The sequence below is a fragment of the Artemia franciscana genome, chromosome 14 (genome assembly GCF_032884065.1).
Source record: "Artemia franciscana chromosome 14, ASM3288406v1, whole genome shotgun sequence".
Taxonomy (NCBI): domain Eukaryota; kingdom Metazoa; phylum Arthropoda; class Branchiopoda; order Anostraca; family Artemiidae; genus Artemia; species Artemia franciscana.
The window spans coordinates 3023183-3050455 of NC_088876.1; the positions used below are offsets into that span (position 1 = coordinate 3023183).

At 36.1% G+C, this 27273-nt stretch overlaps 1 protein-coding gene across 2 annotated transcripts in view; it reads left to right on the forward strand.

Annotated features, from left to right (window-relative positions):
• Window positions 1–27273, forward strand: part of LOC136035184 (uncharacterized) — a 148688-nt gene that overhangs the window by 78296 nt on the left and 43119 nt on the right. Inside the window, exons 6-11 of one of the 2 annotated variants that reach the window (XM_065716758.1) lie at window positions 2555–2741; window positions 5950–6631; window positions 10488–10667; window positions 16553–16773; window positions 19483–19709; window positions 26711–26897. In XM_065716758.1, coding sequence (XP_065572830.1) covers window positions 2555–2741; window positions 5950–6631; window positions 10488–10667; window positions 16553–16773; window positions 19483–19709; window positions 26711–26897 — 1684 coding nt within the window. The remainder of the gene's footprint in view (window positions 1–2554; window positions 2742–5949; window positions 6632–10487; window positions 10668–16552; window positions 16774–19482; window positions 19710–26710; window positions 26898–27273) is intronic. The other variant, XM_065716759.1, reaches the window with a different exon arrangement.

A 27273-nucleotide genomic window follows, 5' to 3' on the forward strand; every position in this document is an offset into this window, starting at 1 on the left:
AAATTTATGTGCTTCAGTCGAGTACTGGGTCGAGTACAGTCGAAATGCATATCAGCTGTCGTTTCCAAGTAAGTTTGTCAAGTTGTCAGTTGTCAAGTTGTCAAGTCGTTACTAGTCGAGTACAGTCGAAATGCATATCAGCTGTCGTTTCCAAGTAAGTTTGTCAAGTTGTCAGTTGTCAAGTTGTCAAGTCGTTACTAGTCGAGTACAGTCGAAATGGATATCAGCTGTCGTTTTCAAGTAAGTTTTCAGTCTTTTTTCTTGTTCTTCTGTAAATGTGTGTTATTTTTTGTAGCAGGGTGTTAAAAATACTCAGATCCAGTGTTTTTAGAGGGATGTTCAGCTTCTCAACTTTTTTCATATAGTCTTGCAGCGTTCCTCTAGTGACAACCATGGCTCTTCCAGAGAATCCGACTGACTTTTTGTCGACTAAGACAGAAAAAACTGCTGTTTTCTTTTCTTCTGGATCCCCAGCCTCTTTTTTTCATTTCTCTTCTGTTTTACGTTTAAGTATTTTATCTTAACTGGAATGAAATTTAACTGGAAAAATTAGAATTTCATTTCACCTACTGGTCTGACAGGATTAAACACCGTCAGAATTAATCTAGTTTATGGTTTTGAAATTGCCTTCAACCTAAAATATGCTGTTTACAAATCATTTCTAAGCATAGCCCACTCTCGGACACCTTGGTACGGCATGCCGAACATACCTTGGTTATTGTGGCCGAACGGGGGAGTTCGCCATCCTGCGAAGTGAAAAAAATGCTAACAGCAAAGATGGTACATCTCGGAAGCTGCCGAAAGACAGGTAAATGACAAGGGAATACAATGTGATTTTGTGACTTTTCCAATATTTGTATTTAGGTGTAGATCTTTAGACAAAAATTGAACAAAAATTCCGGTAAAACGTAATCACCATAAGGCGTGATCCAATCTAATATTTTTGTAAAAGTATTGACCAAGGCAAGACATTTTAAATACACACAGTGCAATCTGTCAGAGCTTTTATAACGTACCAGAAGTCCCGATTGGCTTTTCTATTGAGATTATTTGCTTTGGCTAAACGTGGGTCGGTCTTATTTTGATAATTAATTTTGCCCAACAGTAAACTTGAATTCTTAGAACAACAAGTTTTTATCTAATCGTAATGTGATTTGCGTCAAATCTCTTTTATGGTGTTTAATTTTTCTGGAAAGAGGAAGTAGGATAGTGGTTCGAGCTTCTAGACCTATATTCAAAGTACCTGGTGAAGGATCTATAATCCCCCCCCCACTCCGTCACAGAATCGGCTGCCCCTCTCTGGACAAGATGCTGCCTACGCACATGTACGTACACTAAACACGTTGTTTATCTCACTCAGTTTAAGCTATTTATCTCCGAGTGCAGTTTAAGCTATTAATCTCCGAGTATCTCCAGTTTTACAACAAATCAAGAATACCAGTGTGGCCGCTATAATGCACAAGCACCTCTGTTTTAAATATAACGAATTTTTGCTTGGTTTTCAAATTCGTTTTAGTAACACTGAATCAGCTACGAAATTTAAAATGAATGAGCCGTTAAAATTAGCTAGGATAGAGAAATTTTACCGTAAGTTTGAAAATATTCTTACTATGTATAATATTTTCATTGTTTTTCCAAAGTTTAAAATAAGGTCTGAAATTTTAGCTATTATTTCTTTATGTATTTTATTCATTTATGTTTTAAGTCTTGGAAATCGTTGCTCTGTTGAAGTATTTTTGTAATATCATTCGTATATTTAATGTACTCCTTGTTTTTGAGAGAAATAAATAGATAGATATAGATATCTTAGCTCTCTATTCAGCGTATTTTCAGCATTTGAGATACTTTATTTACCACCGTGGTATAAGAAAATAAAATTTTTGCTCAATTTTAATAATCCTTATATAATGGAAAAACTCCACGAGGAGATGGCCGAGTCTTCCATGTCAAAGATTCCGCTATTTCATACCCTTATCTTATGTTTGTCTTCTATTTTGTTTATTGTTTTTTTTGTTTGTTTATTGTTTTGTTTTATTTTCATCCCGTTTTTCTGTCATTTTGTCTTTTTGCCGAGTTCGATATCTGATTTAAATATTGGGATGGCACAATATCAAAGTGTTGCCAAGGTGGGCTTTCAGTTGTATCTCAACCAAGTCAGTCGGATTTCAGTATATTCAAACCAAGAGTTTGAATATACTGAATAAATTATTCCGTTATTCAAACGGAATAAGAGACCAACTACGCTTCCATGATAACTGCGAGCTAACCTATCATAAATGTTTATTTTTAGGTGATGTGTACCACCCCAGTGCAGTTGTATGACTAAGGCTAATCTCTAATTTAAGACCCCTCCGTCCCTCACAAACATGTAGTAAAATCCGATTTACATATTAGTTTACGACAGAAAATAAACCTGCATTTCATATATTATTACAATAGTAATACAAAATTATAAATACAATTATATAATTCTCATAAAAAATTATATTGGTAAAAATATATATAAAATTACGTATAACTATTATGATCTTGTATAACTTGTAATATTATTTAGGTGAAAATCAACACAGTTGAGCAGCATCTTCCTCTGAAAAAGCGCCACCATCATTTAACAGAAGCAAAGGCTGATTCGCCCAAGTCAAATCAACTTGATGGCTCTGTTGAAGATAGTAGTACTTTAGCACAAAATGATCAACCCGTCGCTAGTGGTACTCTGCAGCCCTCGCCAGAAGATGTGAAAGGTATTTGTTAGCATTAATAATAAGGTCATTAATTTATAACCCGGTGCAAAGAAGGACATCGGAGTCACAAAAATAAAATGAGCAAACACTTCGAACGTACACTATACAAAAATAAGCTCTGTACACTGTAAAAAAAAATCAACACCGTACATCATACAAAACCAAACACCGCGCATTGTACACCGTACAAAAACAAGCACCGTACACCGTACAAACACCACACACCGTACAAAAAGCAAAACCGTACACCTTACAAGAACAAACACTGTATACCGTACAAAAAAAAAAAAAAAAAAAAAAAAAAAAAAAAAAAAAAAAAAAAAAAAAAAAAAAAAAAAAATTACACCAAACGGGTAAAGGCATCATGGGCAAACAAAACTTTTTTGTCCATGCAGTAGTTTGCCATCAAGCTCCGTAAGTTTTAAACTGATGTTTGAGAGTTCATACACGAATTCTAATTTCCAAACCACTTACGTGAAAAACGGTAACGGACATAATATGAAATTAATTATTAAAAATAAATAAATTATTAAATAAATAATCGATAATAATTATATTAGAATGATCGGATTTTTGTTGTTGTAAAGAATAGGGCAAACTCTCGAAAAAAATTGCAGGTATATTTAATCATACGGTAAATTAGATAAATAGAGTAAACAGAGTGAAAATCTTAAGAGTTTTGGATTTTTAATATTCAGCCACAGAGAAAGAGAGAGTTTACTTTCATATATAAAGCGCGCTTGGATTTCATTGGCTATATATTTGTGGCTCAGTTTCATTAGCCAATCACCTTGTTTATCAGTTCTGTAGAGACAATTAACTAGTGATCTATTTATCAAGAAAATTTAAACAATTAAATTCAAACATTTTAAAAATTAAACCTTTAAACAATTAAGGAAACTTTCCTATTTGTATCGATTGAGATTTTTTAAGATTAAATTTTCAAATAAATCTCGTCGAAATAGCTCCAAAATCGCGCTTGGAAAGTGACTTTCAGTATTGGCAAGAATGACCATACACATGGTAAGAAACGCTGGGAAAAATGGATAATTTGAAAAGAAATTAACTCGTTTTTTTCAGAACAAAAACAATTCTAAGTCTGAATGTTTTGCAAAAATCACAGGTACTTTAATCTAAAAAAAGTTTGCTCTAGATCCAAAGAAAAATAATTTATCAAGAATAAAAAGATGGCACGTCAGCTCTTTTGCGTATACAAAAGACAGCTCGCTCCAAAACATTGTCAGTCATACAATCAATTGCCTGAACTGCAAAAAGTTATCTTTACAATCCATTAGATTCATTAACATGCTAGAGATGAACAAAAAAACCTTCTACTTGCAAAAACCACTAACAAACAAAATTCCAGTGAGGGAATTATGACACTATTAGTAAGCTCAAATATAGGCCAAACAAAGAATATGAAATCGAAAGCCTAAAACGACAACAGACTTGACTTTTTTAAAACTAACTGGCTTTAAAACATCCTGTCTGAAAATATAAGCCAATAAAGATAACAAAATTTTTGCTTCTTATGATATTTTTACAAATAGTCTCATTTTTTCTGTGATCCACCCTCATTTGCCTCATTGCAACCTCTTCCAACCTCAGTGAAATATCACCCAACCGCATTGAAACCTCATCCAACCTCATTTCCACTAATACTTTTAGTTTAGCATTTATGTACCATGCAAAATCTTAGTTGATAGGGTGGTCCAAAGAATATGGGTAAGTGAGAACTGGCACTAGGGTCGACAACAAAAAAGAATCTGTCAACGCCATCTTCCTTTTCGGCAACACCTGGCTCAGTTTAATAATCAAGATTAGAACAAACTCAATTTAAAATTTAAATTTAACATTTTAGTTAAAAGGAACTTTTACTGTAGTTTTACTCGTTTTAGGTTTAACATATAACTACTACAATCAACAAATCATTGCTACATCAATCCTCCTGAGGTCAAATAGCTGTGAACGCTCCTTCTCCGTGCTCAGTTTCACTTAACACTTTCCCTCGAAGTTTAAATTTCCTTTAAATTTCAAAATAAATCTTTCTAGGCATTTGGAGATGACCTACTTTCGAATGATCGGCTTATGGCTAAAAAGTGCTATAGTTTGCCATTTTGATTTCTATTAGAAATTTAACCACGTTTTGTTACAGTCAGCCAAATGAGCATCAAAGACTGTTCTTAGACGATTCCTTTGGTAAAGACCTTTTCTAACTTTCTCTGGCTTTCGAGGTGTACACGTTTCAATTTTTTTTTGTCAACGGATAACAGGTCGAGGCATTTGCCCCCGAAGAAACCCCCACCCCCAAATACCCCTTGTTGAAAATACCCCTCCCCTCCCTCGCGGTTTGCTGGTTTTCAATCACTTTTGACTTATAGAACAAAGACTAAAACTCTCAATTTCTGATCGAATGAGCATCCTCCTAAGTTTTTGCGACCACGAGGTCGAGGTGGGGATAATAAAGGGGCAGCCCCCCTTATAGGGATAATTTCTACTCATTTTTGAGTTTAATGTTACTCTTTACTTTCGTAGTAGCAGCATAGACTAGAAATATTCACAGAAATCAAGAGGGATTAAATATCAACTTCAGACTTTTCATATGTTTTGTATCTTTTTTTGTTGCTCCCCCCAAAAGCTAATGAATTCCCCCTTTAGCATTAGAAAACACTTTACATTTACACCCCTTCGCCCAACTCTGTTTTAAAGTCTTGTAAAACTGCGTAAGAAAGCACAATGATTGAGCTTTTTTGCGGCAACTACACTTTTATGGATTACTAGATGTCCTGAAAAACTCTCCGCCTCCTTCCTCATAAATTCTTAGTTGGGCTTACCTCCGCCACTATTTAGTCATATAAGACCTGTATTCATCAACCTTTAAGAGGGAAAGCGATCGGAGGGCTCTTTTCTGGTATTTCAGACTAATTCTTTAAAAAAATTGCTTGTTGCCCTCAAGGCCATATCAGTGGGGGGATGGATCCCCCGAAATGTTTGTTTGACTCATAAAAATATAGCAAAAATGAATATAAATAAATTTTTGACGTGTTTTATAAAGTTTTTTTAAAGATCTCATCCCCCCTCCGAAAAAGATCATTTTGTACCCCCCCTCTCCCACCCGAATAAAATCTTGGATACAGCCCTGGTCGCCCTCTCTCTTCTTAAGAAAGGCTCTCGTACTATAGCTAAGTTGTCTATATCTTTTTTTCAGGCAAACGGAATATAAAAAGACGTGTTCTAGATCCAGACCCTTCCCTTAATAATAAAATGATATCTCCAAAGAAGCGTCATCTACTGCAACCCCAACCTGAATCCTCCCAAACCTCTTGCGACCTTGTAGAAAACCACATACAAGTTTTGGAAGAAGCTCCTTTAGCCCCAATGCACGCACTACCTGATGTGATACCAATTTTAAATCCTGTGCCAAAGATCATGCTTAAAATTACAAATGTAGATGGTGCTCCCCAAGTTACCTCTTTATCGATGAAGAAGACGAAAAGAAAGAAAATCAACAGAACTGGATTCCCAAATAAAAAAAAGAAAAAGAGAATTGAGCCTACTGTGACCGAATCCGAAAGTGATATGCTTAAGACAAGCTCATCAGTGACAGATGATATGAGTGATGCTAAAATGAGTTCGAAAGAGGTGACTTCAGTGGTTGTGAATAGTGATAGAAGTGCTCGAACCAGTAGAAAAATGGCGAAAGTGAAAGCTGTAAAAATATCACAGTTAAGAAGAAGGAGGATTGTACAACTTCGACGTCCTTTGAGGAATAGGGCCAGTTCAGAGCACGAGTCTCTGACTGAGGAGCTGCTTCCTGTTCAGCGCTCGCTACGAAGTAGGATTATTTCCCCAGCTCCTGGTGCAGCATCGATCCTATCCGATGTTGACGAGTAAGCCTTTTTTCTCCCTCTTTTATTCCTTTTTTTCATTAGTATTATTATTCTCTTAAGCATTTCATGTCTTTTAGCTGATTTTATTCTATCTTTTTGCTGATTGGCTTCTTATAAACAATTTTATAACTTACCTTTCCTTTTTTTTCCATATTGTTATTTTTTGAATTATATTATCTATATCTATAAATGCATCAAAGATGTAAAACCATCTAAACTCACCCCCTCAAGATTTTCTCTTTCCCCTCAGATTTTGTAACATTCCTTTGGTACTTGTATGATAAACACCCTACCTAATATTTTTCTATATGTTTCTCTGACGCTCAGTCCTATTGAATATACCAAAGTAAGATGCTTTAGAAATAAATTTGGGCTATATATTTGTACATTAGAGGGGGTGGGGGTAAAGTATTGCGGGTCTGCATGCCTAATGTGTTAGGTACAATTATCTTCTAGATTCTTTTATGAGAATTGTTTTCTAACTTCACACTGTCAAAATACTTTACCCCTTCCCCCCTAGTGTGCAAATATATAGCCCAAATTATATATTTCCATTTATTTTGTCACTTCTCTTTGTTTTGTCTCACGCTAAGCTAAAAGAAACTAATGAAAAAAAAATTCTGTAATTCGTCAACATGTTCTACTTAGATGAAGAATATTAGGTAAGGCGTATATCTTACAAGTACCCCCTTTTTAGTAATATTTTTTCTTTTGAGAGATTGACAAAAATAAAAATATACTTCCCCTCACTTTAGAAAAATTATTCCCCCTCAATTTTGTGAGTTGCCGCAACTTACGCATACCCAGGGCTGCATACCCAGTGTTACCACCTGTGTAGCACAAAAGTGTTATTTTAGCTCTCTTTCATTATGTGTAGTAGTGTAGCATGCGCTACATTGAATGTAACACTTCTTCTCTTTATATGACCAAATTGAAAATAGATACATATAAAAGGCATTTACATGACGTGTCTTACATCGAAATGTATGTCAAAATATTTGTTATGTGTGACCATAAGGCCTGTGCGCGTACATTTCCCATTCAGCGCTCTTATCAGTTACATTTTTTTATGGATTTTTTTTATTCCTCTACATTAAACAAGGATCAAATTTGACCTAAAAACTAATCTAAACGGACCTTGTGCGTGTCACGGAATTTTTTGACTGTAGCACCGAAAATCGCCACGTAGCACGCAAATTTGGGCAATTGTACCACTTAAGAAACTGACAGTGATTGCAACCCTGTCGGCAGAGCGTGCTATCTTTAGGGTTCATAATCACAGGTATGTGGGCCAGAGTGTCCGAGCTTCTAACTTGACATTTTTGTTTCTACAAATATTTACTAAATAATTTTGGAGAGTAAAATTAAAATTAAATTAAGCTTTTCAAACTAAAATTGAAGAAAAATAGTTGCGCATCAAAATTAAACTAAATGTCCGTGTGGATGGATAAAGAATTGAATTAAAAGGGAGAATTTTTCTCTTTGTAAATCGAGCATTTCCAAAGTTTGTTTCGCTAAGTCTAACCTGGCTCGTCTCACAGCCGGGTGATTGAGTTGAAAATTTCAGTAAAAGTCATGGGGGGACTGAATTTCTTGTTCTTCATTTACACCTCTCTGTTAGCTGGTGCATATCCATTGGAGATACACAATCTGAAGATTTTTGTGATCTTTCTTCTTCTCTTACCCCCCATTCCGAATTCACTCTCCCCTTTTAAAAACATTTTTTTCAGCTCTTTTCTGTTCATCCTTTTGACATTTTGTTCCGTTTTTGATACATGTTTTGTCGCTTTTTGGCCAAAATAGTCACTTATATTTTAAGAAATTGATTTCCCTTTACATGTGAATTTGTTTTGCTTTGTATTAGACTAATGCTTAGTATAGGTCTTAATGGCTGAGCGATCTTAATTGCATATTTTAATATAGAGATTTGGAAAATTAAATTGTAGTACCTTAACTGAGAAATAAGATTACTCATTCCTTAATTATATCTAGTTTAAGACTATTTTTAATCTTAAATATTAATTTTTATATTTACCTGAATTATTTTTCTAATTTCTTTTTATCAGCTGATCTTTTATTTTCAATTCATATAGTCTTTGATGTGGGGGGATGTTTAGCCCCTTTTTTTGCGCTTCTGGGGGATTCTAAACATACCCCATCCCCCTGCTGTGCTCCCATAACTAGGAATCTTAATTCTGGAATCCAAGATATTATTTTTTCGTTATCATTTGAAATGGCCAATATACATAACTGTCACATGGAAATACACTTTTCTCCCTTTCAACCCCTCTCTCCTCCATAAGGGTCAAATCTCTTTGTCTCTATGGTGGACAATATACTGTAAAAAAAAAAAAAAAAAACAGTAATGCACGAAAATCTATGAGAAAGACCTTTGCTGAAAACATAAAGTGTGACATGGATTTTTTTTTTGTTCCTGTTTAATTACCTAGGTATTGGTATAGCCCCTACTGTTTGGCTCTATAATTTTTCTTTCTTTTTTCATTTAAGTCTAAAACAATCCGTAGTTGTTCACAAAATCTTTTGGAAAAATCAGTACTGGATAATTTAAGTAAACTTTACGGTTTCCCTAGTATAGTTTTAAGGCGTTAGTTTTAAGGCATATCCAGGGGGTTAGGTTTGACCCCCCCCCCAAAAAAAAAATGTTTGTCTGACTCGTAAAAACATAACAAAAATGAACTATAAACACATTTTTTATATATTTCTTAAGTTCTTGTACCTCCTCCCGCCAAAAAGACTCTTGTAACCCCCTCCCCCCAAAAAACTGGATATGACCTTGTATAGTTTCGTCAATATTGTTCTAGATTTTAGGTTTAAAGTAATTTCGCTGGAAGAAGGGGGGCTGGGGAATCACAGAAAGTTTGAAACACGGATCAAGGGATAGCTAAGAAAAAGATTATGTAAGGAACCAAAGGATTGTTGTTTAAATCACATCTCTTGGGTATATATATAACTATATATACTGCTATTTACTATAGCTTATTGTATCGTTCCCTCTACAGTAATACAATATTAAAATTATATTAATAATAGAGTTTATAAAAAATTTTAAATTCTGGAATCACCAGCAGAAGATTAATCCTCAAACAAATTCTTCAGTGTATTCTCATGGGATCGGTGTTCACAGTCCAAGTCTGATATTTTTTTTCCTAATCTATATTGTTAATTTTTAATAGCTTAGGAATCGTTTTTTTTAGCCGCTACTATGTGGCTTCGTGGTTGAAACGACTTTTGAACGAAATGAGAAAACCATAAAGCTTGCTAAAGAACCATTTATATAATACTTAAGTACTAGGCCGTTTAAAGTTAAGAAAGGAGTAAAGCAGGTTAAGTTAAATACTTAAGTACTAGGCCGTTTAAAGTTAAGAAAGGAGTAAAGCAGGGAAGTGTCTCATCACCTCGATTTGTTTTAGAAAAAGAATTTAGAAAATATATATAAAAAAAATGAGCTCCAACAGTGAGTCTAGGCAATATTAATTTTTGTTATTTGGAGATAACACTACTCTAGTAATCGGTATTTTATTTTTATTTTGTTTTGCAAAAAAAAAAATGTATACACTAATAAGATTTCTTATTTATTGATCTTTTATTTTTATCTATTGATTTTTTATTTATTTTTTGGCAAAAACAAAATAAAACTTTGCTTATTGATATTTTCTGAGTGATATTTTGAAATAACTAAATAATTTCTAAATAGAAATAAATAAAATAAAATAACTAATTCTAAATGATATTAATTCACTAACTAATATTAAGTCTATAATAAAATTAAGTCTAGTCTAAATAAATTCACTAAATGATTTCTAAATAACACACTAAATGATTTCCCCCTCTTTAGTATATCTGATGGCTGTCTTCCTCCATGTGATTATCCTTTGGAACTAGCCAGTGACCTTGATTGTGCTACTTCTCCAGAAGAAGAGGATTCCGGGAAAAAATCCCCACAAAAGAAAATCCAAGCCCAGAAAAAGAAATACATACCTGCTGGACTCTTTTCAAATTACTACAAAGAAAAAGAGTGAGTAACGCTTAAATTTTATTAAAAATAGACAGGACCTGCGCAGAAAGAAGATTGGTCTACATTCCTCCTCGAGATTCGTCCCCCTGCCCTCTTGATCTTAATCCAGAGAAAGGTTGTCCTTCCTCCAGGTAATCCCTAGGAAAGACTGAAATACAGACGACTAAAAACGGACAATAATAATTTTTTGGCCTCATCCCCTTAATGATAAGGCTTGTTTGCATCTATGGTGGAGTGGAGGAGGTGTTTTTGCAAGTGTGTTGGCTTTGGTGGCTAAGTACTGGTGCTGCGGTGGAGTCACAACTGCCATCTGATTTTTTTATATTATTATTTACAGTCTTTCATGACTATGCAAAAAGATGCTAAAGCTGGGATAGAATGTATCAGTCATATCGAAAATATTTTCGTTTAATTCTGATTCAGGAAGGGAAACTATCATTTTGGTTCATCTTAATAGTAAAGGTTTGCTGCGGAAGCAGATTTGTGAAGGTTTCGAAAAAAGCTTGAAACCCCTCGAAATTGGCAAAGGATTGAAATAAAAACTGACTCTCATTGGAGTCAGCATGGTAGATAATTTTTTTATCGGAAGGTTTCAATCTTCCATTTGAAAACCCCAAAAATATCACTTCCTTCTTTCCGCCACTAGTGGGACATTGGAATATAAATAAGATGCTGTGTACATGCCTGCATATAATGAAGGTAGGGGGAATCCCCCTTCCTTAGATTATATAAAGACCAAAAGATCTTATCCGGGAAATTTGTGAAGTAGAGGCATATAAATACCTCTTTCATGTTTACCCCTCACCCTTTGGGTTGCACTGTGCAGACCTGTGTTGGCAAGGAAAGGACGGTTTTACACCATTAGTTGAGTAGTAATCTTGAACTAATTTTGTTTAATAGGCATTTGCTATTTATATCTTATCTGCACAATTGTGTCTGCAGTATCTGCACAAATGCCTTATGTGATTCGGAAGTCACCTGACAATGTTTTGTTTTTGCACATTCCGAAACGACAATTTGGGAATGGAAATTTCAATTTTTGGAAAAAAAAAATTCAATTTTCGGAATAAAAATTTCAGTTATAGAATCAGTTAAGGAATTTTTCGGTTTTATTACAATAAAACGTTCTTGTGCGCTTTTTTCAAAATTCCGATCAGTGTTGATGAGAGGGGGTATCTAAAAAGGGCAGGGGTGATGGAACTGCCTACCCTTCGGTCATTTTCCAATATTCCCCATAAAATACTCTGAAAATTTCGACTTAATACACTCAGTCATTCCTAACATATTGCTGATACGCCCTTTTAACAAACAGCATGGACACAGTGCCCTTTTTCCCAATAACAAACCTTAAATATCAATAATAGGTAACTGGCATAACTTACAGCTCTTCCCTACGGGTTGTCGGTGCTTATGCCATCCCTGGAGACTTATCGAATCGTTAGACTGTTGGATCGTATCTCATTATATAATCTAAATTTGTAAACCCTCTAAAACTTTGCATACACCGACATGATTTTCATTTGAGGGGTGGTATTTTCTCGTAGTTTTTTTTAAAAGTATCCAGAAATTTTTTATGTTTTTCTGGGGAGTGGAACTTTAATTTGGTGACTCCACCCCGGATACGGCCAACAACTACGAAGTATAGCGGAAAAAATATATCATAATTGAGCCTTGTCTCAAATATGTACTTACTTAGGATTTGATTAGAAAGGGAGGGGGTTTGAAAAAAGAGAAATTCTATATAAATTAAGGAAGGCTCGGGGAGGAGCCAACAAGCATCTCATAAATCTCTAGGGCTCCCACATAATGTATCTGTTTTTGTAGCTTCATTTTTTCTAATTTCTCCGAATTGCCCTCACCCCCCACTCTCCCAACTCCACCAAAGAGAGCGGATCTGGTCTGGTTATGTCAGTCACGTATCTTGGACTTGTGCTTATTCTTCCCACCAAGTTTCATCCTGATCCTGATCAAAATTTTTAGATTTCAAAATTTTGTTCATGATAGTTGAACCCTTGTCATCAGTTTGGTTTCTTTCAAATTTTAAACGTTTCTCTATTTTCATATAGCATTGAAAACCTCTTTAATTTTTTAAAATAATTTTAAAAAATTATTTATAAAATTGTTATGAAAATCATTTCAATTCCAAAACAAGTAGGAATGAAATTTAATAATCAAGCTTAAATGCTTACTAAAGGCACTAGACATGGCAAAAAAAAAAATTCCTAAAACAGACCTATCTATGTTGTTCCAATGCTCTGCTAAGGCTGAAGAGAAAAAAGGCTGAAGGAAAGGAAAGGAAAGGAAAGGAAAGGAAAGGAAAGGCTGAAGGAAAACCGAAGATAAAGAAGACATGTCAGTGCTAATCCTACAAAAATTTGATTTGCATTGTTGTTAAATGTGAGGGGGGGATGAGTCTAAGAGTGTAGTTTGCTCTGGGTTAGGGGGGCAACTGCCCCTCCCAGACCTGAGTTTGTCCCCCCAAAAACTCAAGTGTAGTCTCTTCAAAAATCCTGTCAATAAGCCTATATAAATCAAGCATCAACAGAAACGAATTAGTATCAGTTTTCTTTAAATTATATTTATCTTTATAATACTACAAAGTACCTTTATAGTACTATATAGTACCTTTATGGTACCAAATGGCTCATTTTTTAGTTTTTACAATCATTCTCACATGACTTGGGAAAATTGGCTCCAACTCCCCCCCCCCCTTTCCAGGATTTTTAACAAAATTACGCCACTGGTTGAGTCTGTAGCATTCCCGTGTGAGGTTCTTGATATTGGCGATTCCAATGGTGGAATTTTCATTTTGATCCGCGACAATTTTTGAGGGTTTTCAGGGCATCTTTTAACATTCCCATATTTTTTTTTTTGCAATAAACTTTTACCATTAAAAGTAACCGAAAAATAGCTACCACTCCTAGTTACCATTTTTTCAATATTTCTTTTTAAAATGTTAATTATTATGAAAAAATGTAATGCTCTCCATACTTTTGTTATAAAATATCTCAATAACTATCTATATTCCATCATTCAAGAAGGCTTGTTTAGTCAATTTTAAATAAACCAATGTGTAGCCCGTGAATGTTAATCGGAATTCTATTCCAAATTTCTGGAGCTAAATAACGGATGGTGAAAGGGGCACATGTGGTATTTCAATACAACTACGAAATTGTAGGTATTCCTAGTATCATATGAGAAAGGCATTATTTTACGAGGGAACTTGCTAAAAGCTGAAGGACTATGTTTTCTTGAGGAATTATCCAAGGATTTTTATGGTAGTCGTTTAGCAGGACTGTATACCAAACAATTACCTATGAAAAAAAAAGGAATTATCTTTTCAATTGAATTTTTGCGGTTGAAGGATTATAGGCGGCTAAAATCTGAGCCTTTTAGAAATCCAAATTGGGCCAAAGAAGAAGCAAGACATCCTCGATAAAAAAAAAATCCGAAAAAATTCGGGGGAGGGGTTTACAAAGAGAAACTTTAAAAAAAGCCTCCAAAATTATGAATTTCGGATTAAAAGAAACTTTTTGTATTCACAAAAACTTTTTCGAAGAGATTTTTTTTTGGGGGGAGGGGGGAGGTTGCAATGAGAAACTTCAAAAAACGCATCTAAAGTTTAAATTTTGGATAAGAAAAATACACTGTTGGGATTAAAAAAAAAAAAGAACTTTTTTGCATGCTGACCAATGGTCTGCGTTGCGCAGGTATCAGTCTCCTGGTCCAATGCATTCGGCAGGAAGTGCAATGCGTGGTTGCGGACCAATCATCCCACGCTTCCCGTGTTTTTCCCCCAGACTTCTCCAGGTACTCATTTAGAGCTGGGTTACCTCTGGCTGAGCTTACAGGGTCACGCCATTGACCCCCGTTACAAACCAAATAACCAGTGACCCTAGGACTCGAACCCCTGGCCTCAGGGCTTCAAGTCAGTAGCGCTAACCACTCGGCTCGGACGACTCATCCTCGATTGGACTGGGAAATATTTGGAAGAAGCAGAAAAATTGCGGGAGGGAGCCTACTACGAAGATTTAGTAGATTAGGAGGGAGAATGAGCCGGTGTGGGTGTTTTGAAGTTCGAGTAGCTTAATTTAGAAGCTATTTGGAAATGTACAAAATGTTTTGAAAGTGTTCAGAAATGTATGCAAAATGTATGAAGCTTGGAATAGATAGGGATGGAGGAGGTGCCATTGGAGCTTTGCTACCTGTAGGTTGGCTGTTAGAAGTAGTAGTAGTTGTTGTTTTGAAGTCTGCACCTATTTATGAAGTGGTAAATCAGAAAAGCGATGACATAGCAGTAGTTGATGTATTCTGTTTAGGGTTCTACCCGCCTTTGCAAAATGTATGAAGCTTTGAGTAGATGTGGGTGGAGGAGGTTGCCTTTTGAGCTTTGCTGCCTGTTGGTTGGCTGTTAGAAGTAGTAGTAGTTGTTGTTTTGAAGTCTGCACCTATTTATGAAGTGGTAAATCAGAAAAGCGATGACATAGCAGTAGTTGATGTATTTTGTTTAGGGTTCTACCCGCCTTTGCAAAATGTATGAGGCTTTGAGTAGATGTGGGTGGAGGAGGTTGCCTTTTGAGCTTTCTGCCTGTTGGTTGGCTGTTAGAAGTAGTAGTAGTTGTTGTTTTGAAGTCTGCACCTATTTATGAAGTGGTAAATCAGAAAAGCGATGACATAGCAGTAGTTGATGTATTCTGTTTAGGGTTCTACCCGCCTTTGCAAAATGTATGAAGCTTTGAGTGGATGTGGGTGGAGGAGGTTGCCTTTTGAGCTTTCTGCCTGTTGGTTGGCTGTTAGAAGTAGTAGTAGTTGTTGTTTTGAAGTCTGCACCTATTTATGAAGTGGTAAATCAGAAAAGCGATGACAGTATAGCAGTAGTTGATGTATTCTGTTTAGGGTTCTACCCGCCTTTCCTAATCAAATCTTTGTTTTCACAAAGCTGCTAGAATAGTAATAATAAAAGAGTAATGAAAGACTGTTGTGAAACTGTTCTTGCGCAGTTAGTAAAGGACGAACCACGGCCTACATAAAATTAAGTTACTAACTAAAAATAGAAAAACGAGCTATAAAAAAAGACTGACTGCGATAAAAGACTGTCTGCTGCAGCAATTAATTAATATAAATTTAATCAAATTATATTTGTATACACTCCGGTATCTAGAGGGAGGAAGGGGTTTAGTCTTTGCGCAAGAGATGAACTCCTGTCTTTGTCAGGGAGGTACACATATAAAAAGTGCGATGTAATATAAGTTGATTTGTTAGGAGCTGTGATCTCAGGGTACTGGTATTTCGTTTATATTCCTTAGTTATTCCTTAGATAGTCTCTTCTTGAAGAGAATTTCTCTCCATTATTTCAGTTTTTCGGAAGGAGGGGGCTTGTAGAATCCAAGTGAAGCAAAATAAAGAAAATTGTTGCACTTGATTTCTCAAGGGCTTAAGATCTAGTTTCTAGTTTGAGCTTTTTCCATATCGGAATAACACCCAATGCACTTATTCCCTCAAGGACAGTCATTGCTTGGGGGAATCCTCTACCCTCAAGAATTATCTGTTGACTCCCCTTTGTAGAAAAATTAACAGTATTTTTTAATGCATAAAAATTGACATTATACTGCAATAAAACGAAAAAAGGACAAAGAGAGGGAAAAAGCCTTCAATTGTTTGTGTGATTAAATCATAAATATGAACTGATTCTAAAGGGAACGGATGAAAGTAACCCCCCTAAACAGAAGATTAAATCTATTAAAATAAGATAAAATAAATAAGTAAAATAAAAACAATTGGGTTAACTAAAACAAGTTTAAAACCGGATACTTAATGATCATCTTTAGCAGATGACCATCAAATACAGAACAACATCACATGAAATTGGTTTTTCTTTTTTTAAGATCTAGAAGGCGATTGTCCGAGTCTCCCTCTAAACTCCCTCTATGCAGTGACGCAAATGACCGTTCAAGCGGTTTGCTTCCTCTTCCATTACATTCCACTAGATGGCTCTGCTCAAGAAAATTGGATTATCACTTATCATATGAATGTTGGTCCATGAAACGGGAAGGAACTCTACCCAAGAAACCTGTATCGTCATGGTCTTATAAGAAGATAAGGAATAGTATGTTTTTTCCTTTTCTTTGGTTCATTATGCCTTATCATCATCTTTTCATTTATTTACGATAGTTTCTTATTATCTTTGGAGACATTGAGGAAAACGTTCCCTCTGATCCCATTTTTGGTGTATACTTAAATAAATTCTTATTTACGCCACTGCCTTTCCTTTTACAGGATTAAGTAAATGAAAATATAGACAAATGAATCTAATGTTTTAAAACTAGGCTGTGGACAAAAAAAAAAAAAAAAAAAAAAAAAAAAAAAAAAAAACTAACAAAGTTTCCGAGAAAAAATAGAAATGAAAAAAATATCCATGGGGGTATTACATAAATATGTTTCTTAAATAAATATATTCAAGTAGGCACTTCAGTTGCTATAGGGTGGGGAGTACACCCTCCCCCAGATTGTTGTCTGCTCCACTGACCATCATTTCTATCTCTGCTCACCCTGATATTCGAGAGTCGTCTTATTTAACTCAAACACACTCAAGAAGTGAATGTAGGTTAATTATAATGACATACCGAGTGGTTAAATCGAGCGGCCTTCTTGATTGTTGTTCGTCTAACACATAAGTACCCAAAATTATAAAAAAAAATAAAAAAATGCAACTCTGAAGACCTGACATGGTTGCAAAATTAAGTAAGCAGGAAGTCATTTGCTGCACAAAGCAAGCAGCAAGCGAAAGCCATATATGTTTTTTTTAAAGTTACTTTAAAGATAGTTACAAAGGATAGTTACAAGGATAGTTACTTTAAAGAGTGGCTATGATTTATTTAATCGACTTTAGCAGCATCTGTTATCATGTATCTCTTGGCATTCTGCTCATCTGATCATATCTTTCTGTTTTCTTTCTTGATTAGTCATTTCATTTTAGCTTAGTTTTGGATTTCATTTCTTCTCTGTTTTTTTTTTGGCTTTATATATTCGATTTCGACAAATAGTAGAGAAGACCACAGAGTTCCGACAGAAAGCATTTATTGCCTTCGTTGACTTCCGTGCTGCATTTGACTCAGTTGATCGAAAAGCTCCTTGGCGGATCCTAGAGTTGACTGGCCTACCCGAGAAATATTGCAGACTTCTTAAGGCGCTGCACCACGGGACGGAGAGCTGTGTACAAGTAAATGGTCGGCGCAGCCCGTTCTTTCAAATCACGACAGGGGTGCGCCAAGGATGTGCAGTGGCCCCAGAGCTCTTCAATGTCATCATAGATTACGTTATGACAAAAACCACTTCACGTCTCAGCTTTGGGCTCAAATTCGGAGATCATACCATCACAGATGTCGATTTTGCCAATGACTTGGCCATTCTGGCGGACTCCATGGAGCAGCTGCTGGAAGCGCTCCGAATTCTGCGAGAAGAGGCTGCCAAAGTAGGACTGCATATAAACTGGAACAAAACTAACCCGTCTTCTCCTGCTGTTAACTCTCCAGTTAGCCTGGACAGCACCACTAGCATCGAGGTTATCAAAGACTTCACCTACCTGGGCTCCGTAATTTCTTCAAATGGCTCACTTCTCCCCGAGCTGCAGGCAAGATTATCTAAAGCATCTTCTGTCATGGGTAGACTGAACCGTCACCTCTGGCGATCAGTCGCACAACGAAACTGCGGATCTTCAATGCTCTAGTCGGTTCTGTGATGCTTTACGGAGCTGAGACATGGCAAGCATCAGCTGCAACCCTCAAGAAAATAGACGTATTTCATGCAAAGAGCCTGAGGAGGATTGAGGGCCTACGATGGTCTGACTTCGTCAGCAATGAAAAGCTCCTGCAGCTCATAAAGCAGTCTTGGTTTTCGTCTCAAGCAGCCGAGCGAACCTTACGTTGGTTCGGGCATCTGCTTCGAATGCCACCACATCTACCCGCAAAGATGATCTATGACTTCGACCCTATCAAAGTTGGTTGGAAGCAACCTCGAGGCCGACCGAAGAAACGTTGGTCCGATAGCCTGTCCGAGTTCTTGGCGATGGCAAACATCAGACAGGACGAAGAGCAAATACTCGCCATGGACCGAAGTGGGTGGAGGAGGCAGACGTCACTCTCTACGCCGTGCAGTGCCCGGCAGGAGACTTAAGTCAAGTAAGTAAGTCAAGCTTTATATATTTGACACACCTTTTGCTGTTATGTAACTCACCTCTTTTTTTCGATTTCTTGTATGTGGTGACCTTTGAACTTAGTAATTTTTCAGTTGTTCTCAATTTTTTTTTCCTGTTGTGACGAAATCGAATTTCTGTTCTTGTTATATATAATTTATAAGAAAAGGGCAAAATCTAAGGAACTTTTTAAGATAAAACATAAATCTGAGGATTTATAATACGATGTCAAACCACTCACTGATAAAGATATCTACATACATCTCTAGAAACCTCTTTCACGTGGGGGTTGTGTGCTTTTGGGAGTTTTTAAGAAAGGGACAAAATACAAATTATTGGCTCAGATAAAAAGTATTGCTTTAGGTCTATACTTAGATGTCGAACCACCTCTGTTTTTAAGAGAAGGACCAGATACAAAAGACATTTTTTAAGGTGAAACGTAAGCCTGTATATTTATGCTACGATGTCAAACTACTCATTGAAAAAAAAGATCCACAAGTGTTTTTATTATATTTTATTAGGTTTTTATTATATTTTATTATATATAAGCCCCCCCCTCTTCCCTGCTGTATTTGTGAAAAAGGGCAAAAAAATAGTTTTTAAAGGTGAAACATAATTTTGTAGATGTATACTATGATGTGAAGCCACCGGTTGATAAAGAGATCCACATATGTCTGTGTAAGCCTCCCACTTCCTCGGGTGGCATTGGCTGCGTTGAGAGTTGCCTCAACAGAGTCTGCTACACAGAATGTCTTCCCTCCCATTGTCCAGTTGGGCTGCTGTGCAGCAACCAAAGGATACAGAAGCATCAGTGGGTACTTGGACTCCAGAGGTTTATGACAAAAGAAAAGGTAAGAGGCTTATACAAGAAGCCCATTCGCTATGATTATTTTAGTAATATCAAGACTTAGCTATTGCTAATTTTAGCCAATCAGCTTGTTTGTTCAATTTTATCTTTGGCTTATTCTATGAAAAAATTTTGTTTGGTTTGAATTAGCGCTAGCTAAATGTGCTATTAAAATTTTTGAATTTTTCGTCTATTGAGATGTTTATTGTCAATTGTGAAGAATAGAAAGTAGCATATAAAAGTCTTAGACCCATGAAATCGTAAATACCCATGAAATCGTAAGGCTCTTGAATCTTTAGATTGAAGAACATTTGTTAATATAATATTTAACCAATAGAATGGAAGTGTGGGTTGCAAGTGTGCAACCTGTAAGTGTCACTACTCATCCCGGGCAAAATATGTTTTGTGTTAATTGGAACGATATAATCCTTGATTGAGAGCTTCAATCAAGGATTTAAATGTACCCTTGAATGATAACGGGAGGAATCATGCATTTGAATGAGGGTGTATCCCAAGCCACGAGGGCGTATCCGGAATCCCATGAGGTCCTATTCTTATCCTGATTGTCATGAGGGTGTTTTCTAACTCCTATGGAGGCGTGTCCTGAATGCCATGAGGGTGTATTTTTACTGCCTTTAGGGCGTATTTTAACTGCCTTGAGACTTTTTCCTGAATGCCATGAATCTGCCATGAAGGGGTATCCGGACGTGACTGTTTTATATCAAAGGTTAACACTGATACATTCAGGCTTGCCGACTCGAACTTCTTATTCTTTTGTTTCTGCCTATTCTTTTATTATTGTTTTCTTTTTGCATGTAATCATTTTTTCTGCTTATCTTTTGTGTCTGCGTTGGTAATTAAAACCAAGTACTCTATCAAAACAGGTGGATTTATAGTCGAATATTTTAGTGAAGTTGGGCCAGCAAGAAATAGTTCCGTGACCAAATGACTGGAATTCATGTCAATGATTTTCTCCATTTCTGTCTTGATAATAATAATTATTAATTATAATTAATAATTGTAAATATAGAATTAAATGAAATCAATAATTACAATGAAATTAAATTTGAACGTCAGAATAATGTGAAACGAAAACCATGTAGTCTGTAAATGCATCTCATGAAATGGCTTATGCGTCACATTGTTCTCGGTTAATAGTACGGAATGGTTGGTGGCTAAAAAAAAATGCGGCTACTTAGAGCTGAATCAAAGAATGTTGAAGTGTTGTGCTATTCCGTACTGTTTGACGAAACAATTCTAATTAACAATGATCAAGTTGTCTGTGTCAAAATAAGAAGCATTGTCTTTGAAGCAAGTGAGATTAAACAATTTTTGAATAATAATGATAAGATAAGATAAGATAAGATAAGATAATATTTATTTCAACAAAGTGACTATCACAAGCCCAAAAGGGCCGAATTCGCACTTCAGCGTCAGTACAACATCATAAATTGCAATCAATAAAAAGTCAAACGATAAAAACTCGTAAAGTTAAACAGGGAAAACAAATTTAAACAAAAATGTAGCTAGCAAGAATTACAAAGTTTGCAATTGCAAAATAATCACTCAAACTATAAGATAAGAGTGGAGTGAGAAAAGAAAAAAAAAGGGGGGGGGTATTAATTTAAAATTTCAACTATGTGAGGGATTAATGTTCTTAGATAAGATAAGATATTTAATTTCAAAAAATAACTATCACAAGCCCCGAGGGACGCATTTCGGAATTCGCATTCCAGAGTCATAAAACCATAAAAATAAAAACACATCATAAAAATAGCACAACAACTAAAAAACTGGTTAAACAATGTCAAAAACAACTAAATCAGAAAGGCAAAGCCATTCATTTGTCAAAAAAAAGAAAAAATTAAACGGCAATATGTCAGAAAGTTGAAAAGGTAAGTCGTAAAACAAAACTAAAAGAGTGAGATAAAATTAGCGTTGAAAAGGTTTAAAAGAGAACATATAAACAATCGGTGGGAACAAACGAATCAAACGAACAACGACCTAAAGCACCTCACATGAAAGAGAAAAAAAAAAAAAAAAAAAAACGGGGGGCGGCGAAACTAGTTGGCTATTTTATTTATTTTTTCTGTGATGAAGGGGACAAAGGTTTTTTTATATCTGGAGGTAACGCAACGAATGGGGGACAAAACTGGGATGGGCTCAGAAACAGCTCGAGGCTGTCGTAATCTGGATGGTGAGTGACGTTTGGGGAAAATACTTGCCGTCCGAGGGTTCGTTATTGCATTTTTTGAAAAACGGAGGCACAACGACGACCTCCTTCGCTCAAGGGTTTCCAAACTAGCTTTTTTTAGGAGCAGAGAGTAAGGCACCTTGCCTTCTTTGAAAATTATTCGCAAGGCTCTTTTTTGTATTGACTCAATTTTGTCTGATTCTTCACGGGAGATGCCAGGGTGCCAAACTGGACAAGCATATTCAAGATGCGGACGGACAAACGACGTGTACAACCTTAAGGAGTGAGAAGGGGGGACACTATATTTACTTAGGAGCTTAAGGAGGGCGATAGACGCATTAGCTTTATGGATGATATCTTTAACGTGGATATCCCACTTTAAATTTGACGAAATTGTGACTCCAAGTAATTTAACCGAGGATGCATAAATTTCAGGAGGGATAGGATTAAGAAAACAGGGCGAGGATTTGAGGAAACAAATCGGCATTATCATGGACTTAGAGGGGTTTACGGTCATATCTAGGTCCAAAGCCTCACTTCCAATTTCATCGAGAATACTCATAGGGTCGCTTATTAAATTTTTGAAGCAACTTTCAACAATCGTTAGGTCATCAACAAATTTCCAACGGTCAGGAACTTCCTTTGCAAGGCTGTTAACCATGACTGAAAAAAGGAGGGGGCCTAGGAGAGTTCCTTGGGGTATGCCATTGTAGATAGGGAGAGGATTTGAGTAATGGTTCTGGTATTTAACCACCTGTGATCTATTTGTTAAAAATGAGGCAACCAATTTTACCAGTAAGGGATCGATATTGAACTCGCTTTCTAGTTTCTCAATTAAAATATTGTGGTTAACAAGGTCAAAGGCTTTCTGAAGGTCAATAGAAATTAAGTTTAGCCAGGAATTAGGTTTTTCGAGGATTTTCCCGATGTGGTCAATAAGAGAAACGAGGTAGTGGGAAGTAGAAGTTGATTTTAGGTTTCCAAATTGTTTCAGGTCAGTAAGAGGTAGGATTTTTTCCTTTAGCAAATCTGCAAGGAATCCTTCATACAATTTTGAAAAAATAGGAGTAAGCGTAATAGGCCGAACACCATCAAAGCCAGGCTTTCCATTTTTCTTTTTCAAAGGGGTAATAAAACCCTGTTTCCAAATTGTTGGAATTTGCCCAGACTTAGTAATTTCGTTAAACAGGACAGACAAGGGCTTAGACAGGAAGTCACCGAAGGCTCTAATAAGGGGAAACGGGATATCCAAAGGACAAACACTTGTCTTTCTTAGTTTATCAATTCTTCTTTCAATCTCAGACGGGGAAACAGTCGGGAAAAAGGGGGATGGGGCTCCTGTTGATAATTGGATTGGCAATGCTGGAAGGCTCTGGACAATGGAAGCGAGAAATTTATTTAGATTATTTGCAGTAACATCAGGGGGCTCTGGTAAATTGAAATTAAGCTGGTCAAGACTCCTGCCACATAGCTTTTTAACCTCGGAATACCAGTTTTTTGGCTTATTAGTGAACAATTCTTCGATCTTATTTTTGTAGTATGATCGTGCCAATTTACGAATTTCTCTTTTAATTGATTTTCTTAATATATTGGCTTGATCGAATTTACCATTCTTAAACAGCTTCAATTTGGTTCTAATTAGTGTTTTTATTGTTTGATTAATAAAGGGTTTGTCACTTGAGCACCTTTTAAACCTTTTTTCTGGGAAACAAATTTGATATTTATCAATTAGCTTTTTATGAAACGTGGCTGTTTTCTCATCAAGGTTTTGTAAACTATAAATGTCGGACCAATCTTCAGTACTCAGCCACATACCAAAAGAAAGAAGACCAGAATTTAGAAGGGGGCGGTAAGTGCTATAAGTCTTTGAGAAAGTATGCTTAAAAGTTGAGGAGGGGGACAAAAGAATGGAAAAATGATAACTCCCACCTAATGGGGGCAAAGTTGAGGGAGGGCTGTAAAAATTATACATATTAGTTAAAATAACATCAAGAGAGGTATTTCCCCGAGTTGTCGGTGTTTTAACAATTTGTTTTACTTTAAGTGAAGCACAAAAGGAATCCATTTTAAGGTCGTTGGCATCGCCAACTAAAAAAAGGCCAGCATTGGGGTACTTAGAAATAACAAAATCAGCACTTGCCTGTAATTGCTGGACAAAATTACGTTTTGACTCGATATTTTGATTTGGGGAATAATAGAAAACAGCTATTGCAATAATACTAAATGGACGAGGGAGTACTTTTGGTCTAACACTTAGCCAGAGGATTTCATCATACTCGGATAAATTAGGGACTTGAATAATCTTTGGGTAAAGGTGACTCTTAGTAAAAAACAGAACTCCGCCACCTTTTTTCCCGAGTGGGTGGTCTGAAGGACGGAGTTTAATAAACTCTGAATAATTTGTCAGGTGTAGGGACCCTGGGTCATGGGATTGAACTTCAGTAACAGCTATAATATCTATCAAATGTGATTCTGAAACCACCTCGAGTTCAGTAAGCTTTTCAAAATTAAGACTTTCAGCATTAGTAACTAAAAGTTTAGGAAAAACAAACCGATTGGGGAATCGCGACAGGGAAATTTGATGGGTTTGAGAATTTCCTGGGGGGTAGGGTTTTAATTTAATTTTATTATGCTTTGGAGAAGAGGGGTAAGAGAAGGATTTGCTTTGGGGATTTGGATGTGGGGGGACGGGCAAGGATATGGACGAAGCACGAGGACTTATTATATGACAATTATTGGGCGCAAAAAATCTCAGACCTGAGTCACGTTTACAGGGTAGGCACGAGGGATAAAACGAATGGGCTGGGGTTTCGTAAGGTGCTGGGAAAGGGGGGCTGGGTGGGAATAGTGATTCATGTCCGTCAAGAAATTGCTGGTTTGCGGCGGAGTAGGGAGGGTATGGGGCAGCATACTGTAAGGGGGAAGGAAATAGGACTTCTGTATACGGAGAGGAGGAGGAGATAACAAGGGGTAAGGCGGGGGAAAATGTAATCGGGAAGGGTTTATTAATTGTTGGGCTGAAAATGCAGGGGGATAAGAATGGGTGTCGACAGGAACCTGGCCAAGGGGAGGATGGGGTCGTGAGTGCTTTCGACGCTGGCCTAAAAAGGGCGGGGCCTCCCTCCGAAATCCATCTCCGTTTTTTGTCAAATTCTTAGAACTAGCATCGTGCACATGCGAAGGTATAGCTTGTGGTTTAGAGAATAACCTACTAAACGACTTTGGTATAAAAACATGATACTTGTCACAACCGAAACAACGACCCGACATAAAAACGGAACAAATTGAAACATGGTCAAACAAGCACGAACTTTTATTGCAAGAACCCGTCAGAAAATATTTGCAAATATGGAGCCGATTACATCTTTTTCCGTGGTTACATTTTGCACGTAAAAAATCCTTGCAAACTGATTTCGTTTTTTCTTTATTTTCAATTACACGCTGATCACCATTTTTTTTCCAGCTAATTCTTCCGTTTCCTTCACTTTCATATGCCACAAGTTTCTCATAAACAATTTCAATATCTGCATCGGATTTCGTAGTAACCTTATTAGTCTTTAAAACAAAGGTGTCATTATCCTCTTTCAAATTCAGCATATCCTTTAATAGAGACTTGGGTGAGTACAGACTTCATCCTCTGTACAAAACTTAATGATAAAAAATAATTCGATATAGTGTAAATCACTACCCAATATAGTATAATCAATACCCACCAGAAATGAAGCTGTATCAAAAGCACATGCTATAAAAGGTGCAAAAAAGAATGGCTTCGATTTTTGGTCAATTCGAATAGCACGAATGTAAAACTGTGGGTAACTCAGTTCCTGACAGAAAAATGATTATAAAACTTAAAAAATGCCAACTAACGCTAAATGCTAGATGGTGTTGACGTGTATTTGAGATTTATAGCTTTGTTTGTTAGTCTTAGCTGAACCTTTGTGAGGTAAGGACGCTAAGACTTCAAAACTATTTGGTGATTTTACTTTATTTTTTTTTGTCATTTTAAGGGAGTAAGTCTTTACTCCATATATTTTTATCAAATGAAGGGATAAGTTTTAGAGTATGTTCCGCCGATGCCAGCAATTATTTGTATAGCCGAAATATTCGCTTATATGTTACTCACTTCCTTCGAAAATCCCAAATATATTTTTTACAAAAAAAAACCCATCAGTTTACCTTTGCGTATCAGCTTCTTTTCTTCTTCTTCTTCATAAAAACGAACCAGTCAATCAAAACATTTGATTTGGTAGTTGAGCATACTGGTGAAGTGTTCAGCGAAAAAGAGTTCCGTAACTGAATGACTGGAATATATCGCAATGTACAACTTTACTAATAATTAAGTTAATTTAATGTATCTATATTTGAATGTCAGAAAAATGAGGAAGTATACATATTTCTGTATATTCTGTAAATGTATCCAGTGCAAGGGATTGGCCTTTTATATTGCTCCGTATAAAACAAGCACTGTTCACATGTGTGAACCCTCCTTTATCAGCACTCCTTTAACAGTACTGTTCACTTCTTTATTTTCTTCTTCTTCTTCATATTTCTGGGTTTTAGTATAAAAGCTAAGCAGCCAATCAACACAGGCAAATTTATAGTTGAATATACCGGTGAAGTGGTAAGCAAAAAAGAGTTCCGTGATCGAATGACTGGAATATATGTCAACGATAAACATTTTAATAATAAACTAAAATTTACTGCATTTAAGGCTGATATGAGGAGCGAATACACATTTTTGTATAATCTGTATATTCTGTTGCCTCTTCACATGTGCTTACCACTCCCTTATTTACTTATTCATATTTCAGGGTTTTGGTATAAAAACCAAGCAGTCAATCAAAACAGGTGAATTTATAGTTGAATATACCGGTGAAGTGGTAAGCGAAAAAGAGTTCCGTGACCGAATGACTGGAATATATGTCAACGATGTGCACCACTATTGTCTTAATTTGGACGGGGGTCTTGTCATCGATGGTCATCGAATGGGCAGTGAAGGTAACTTTAGTTGTTTAAAGACTAGTAGAGATTAACAAAGAAGGTCATGTTTTAGTTTGAATAAGTAATTAATAAGTGATTAACGGGGGTCTCGTCATTGATGGTCATCGAATGGGTAGTGAAGGTAACTTTAATTGTTTAAAGACTAGTAGAGATTAACAGAGAAGGGTATATTTTAGTTTGAATAAATAATTAATTAGTTAGTTAATAAGAATTTACAAAAAAAAAACTATGAAAAAACATCTTAAATTTTGCTAATCTTTTCTTTTACTCATTTCTTTCTTTTTTTTCTCTTAATGCTTTAAACGTGTTTTTTACCCCTATGAAAAATGAAAGATGTGGCGGTTAGGACCTCCCTCTTTTCGATTGAGGCTGG